We start from the raw sequence: 3,251 nt of genomic DNA, 5'->3' as shown, positions 1-3,251 counted from the left end.
CAGATGTGCCTTTTGTCATTTATAAAAAGATAAATCACTTTTCTATAATACATCAATGATATTTCAGTGGAATGAATTACTTACTGACTTATTCATACTTCAAAAACAGCATCAATAAGTGATTAACATAGGTGGAGATCAAAATAAAATAAATAAATTAAATAAAAATCAACCAGCCACCCTCCTCCCCTGACAAGTAAAGAACAGTCCCTAAAGTGCGCTGAGGTTTGTGGACCGTTAAGAGAGAAATGTGAACGGATTGTTTCCCCTCTGACACGCCACATAGGCTACCTGTGTGCCTGTGTGCCTCGGTTGTCCAGGTACTACTGGGCAGTCATGACGCCAACGAAAGAGGAAATTACTGGACCTGGAGTCGGACTTCTCTGTCGCCGGTGTCCTGACCGGTAAGCCGTTATGTTACGGCGCGGAGCTCACGGGATTTGCGCGGAGCGCATGGATACTCACCCTTGGCTTCTTTGTCTCCAAATCTTCAGTCCATAAATTAGTCTCTACTCCGCTGTGTAGGTATGTTACCGCCAGACACCTGTGCCTGCTGCAGCGGAGTTGTCCTTTCCTTACGTCATAGATTAATTGCCGCGGCCGCGATCGGACAGGCTTATTGGCTACAAAGATGCAGATGAAAGGTTTGAATATTAATTCAAATTGTGGGCGTACTCAGTAGCGACTTATGATGTTAAAAGTAGCGAAGTAGATTACATGGTGTAAATTGTACTCAAGTATGAGTAAAATTACACACTTGAAAAAAATACTCATAAAAGTACAAGTACCCAAAAAATCTACTTAATTACAGTAACGTGAGTATTTGTAATTCGTTACTTCCACCCCTGTTGAGGAAATACGGTATGTATGTAACATACAGTCACTGGCCACTTTGTGTACACCTGTGTAATCTAATGCAATCCAGTAGAACGACTATACCATGATTATTTTCCCCGAAGCTTATACATTTTCGGTGCAGAACCTTTTAGGCCAATTAAGTGATCCAGTCTCTGTAGCAGAATTTGATGGTCAATAGTGTCAAACGCCACACTAAGATCTAATAAAACAAGTACAGAGACAAGTCCTTTGTCTGAAGCAATCAGAAGGTCATTTGTAATTTTAACTAGTGCTGTCTCAGTGCTATGATGCACTCTAAATCCTGACTGTAATTCCTCAAATAAATTATTATCATGGAGAAAATCACACAGCTGGTCTGCGACTACTTTCTCAAGTATCTTTGACATAAAGGGAAGATTAGATATTGGTCTATAGTTGGCTAACATTTCTGGATCCAGGGTGGGCTTTTTTAGTAGAGGTTTAATTACAGCTACCTTAAAAGACTGTGGTACATAGCCTGTTAATAAGGATATATTGATCATATCTAATATATGAGTGTTAACTAAAGGTAAGTCCTCCTTAAGTAGCCTAGTTGGGATGGGGTCTAAGAGACACGTTGATGATTTAGATGTTGATGACTGTTATTATAAGCTTTTCTCTATGTCAAGGGGTGTGGCCACTATGACGCCGCCCTCGCCACCAAATACGTTTGGCTTTTAGATGGCTTCTGCGACCTCATATCCTCACGAAATTGATACACAGGTCAAGAATGGCAAGCTCTTACATCTGATAGGGGCGTCAGCCATGGGGGGGACAAAATGCCTCTATAGCGCCCCCTTGAAATTTTCAAAAAAAACCTTCCCATAGGGGTTTTCTTGGAGTAGGAAGATGAAACGTCACACCATGTCAGGGTTAACTTACTCTGAGTTTTCACATAACTGCTTCAGTGATGCATGCTGCTGGCCCCCCCGCGTTGACGCGGGAGAGCAAGGGCCCGATCACAGCTGCTTGCAGCTTTATTTGTAACTGTTATTATCTTTTTTAGTTGTTGTTTTAACTTTTTACAGTGTGTGTGTGTGTGTGTGTGTGTGTGTGTATGTGTACCTGGTCCTCCTCTCCTCCTCCCTCCTCATCATATTTAAGGATGTTGTCTCGGACGTCATCCTCTGGGTCAATAAGGAGCTGCTTGGCCTGACGCTCCTTATCTCTCCTCTTCATCCACATCACAAACAGCAGCACCAGCACTGCAGGACAAGTGTGACAAGAGAAGATAAGGTCAATATATGATGTAAGCCTTACTGAAGACATTCCACAGCGCCACTAGCAACAAAAAACAACAACAAAAAAAACCCTTAAATGTTCTGTGCACCTCACCATAGGAAAGAAAAGAACATTGGACTGTTAATACAAAGGATGGAGTTCCAGGTAGGGTGGGGGTGGGGTTCTGTGTCCCAGGAGGTACAGCAGGTCATCTACTCATCAAAAGATCAATTAGTTAGATCCCCATAACCTCCGTCCACATGTCAAAGTTTCCTTTGGCAGAACACCGAACCTCAACTGCTCCTGATCGGTGTGTGAGTGTGCGTGAATGTTTAACTGAGTAACAGGTGGTATGAGGTGTAAAAGCACTTTGAGTGGTAGGAAGACTAAAACAGTGCTGTATAAATACAAGACCAATTACTGTTACGTTTATGCAACACTTGTGTGCATGTTTTTTAAGTGACTCCAGTAAAAAGAGCTATTTTTGCAATGTAGCCTTAAACACCACACAAACTGATCAAAAAGTGATAGTAGAAGGAAGCTCATATGAAGCCAGAAAATTTCAAGGCAATGTGGCTGCCCACCAAGTGACCTCTACATTAAAATGTTGGATGAGCAGAGAAATAACAGCCTACATGCACAGAGATAGCACTGCAGAAATGAGAGAGAATTTCATATGGTCACTCAGCACAGAAAATATCAAAAGGTTTCACAAAATGACTGACATATCTATATGTATATGATGAGCCTGTGCCTGGATCATGTGACGTGATTGTGCTGCTGCCGTGGTACTGCCTGATACTGTCTACTGCTGCTGTTATTATTAGTCGTACTTCTACTGTTATTATACACATATGATTATTGTCACATAATTTACCACAATAGCCGTAATCATTATTATAATATTATTACTTAAATTAATGTTGTTGTAAGCTACTGTCATTACTGTCTGTCCTGCATCTCTCTCTGTCTCTCTGTCTCTCTTTATGTCTCATTTTGTCATATGGAATACTGTAAATTTATCATGTTGATCTGTTCTGTACGACATCTATTGCATGTCTGTCCATCCTGGAAGAGGGATCCCTCCTCAGTTGCTCTTCCTGAGGTTTCTACCGTTTTTCTTCCCCGTTAAAGGGTTTTGTTGTTTTGTTTTT

The 3,251-nt window shown here is 41.3% G+C and overlaps 1 protein-coding gene across 1 annotated transcript in view; it reads right to left on the bottom strand.

The window, feature by feature from the left end:
• Nucleotides 1-3,251, bottom strand: part of LOC126396243 (cadherin-2-like) — a 430,873-nt gene that overhangs the window by 68,706 nt on the left and 358,916 nt on the right. Inside the window, exon 14 of the mRNA XM_050054177.1 lies at nt 1,942-2,081. Within this exon, the coding sequence (XP_049910134.1) occupies nt 1,942-2,081 (140 nt within the window). The remainder of the gene's footprint in view (nt 1-1,941; nt 2,082-3,251) is intronic.

Source organism: Epinephelus moara, chromosome 10, assembly GCF_006386435.1.
Source record: "Epinephelus moara isolate mb chromosome 10, YSFRI_EMoa_1.0, whole genome shotgun sequence".
NCBI classification, from domain to species: domain Eukaryota; kingdom Metazoa; phylum Chordata; class Actinopteri; order Perciformes; family Serranidae; genus Epinephelus; species Epinephelus moara.
The sequence above is the reverse complement of the archived record's forward strand: the minus strand, read 5'-3'. Positions and strand labels throughout refer to the sequence as shown.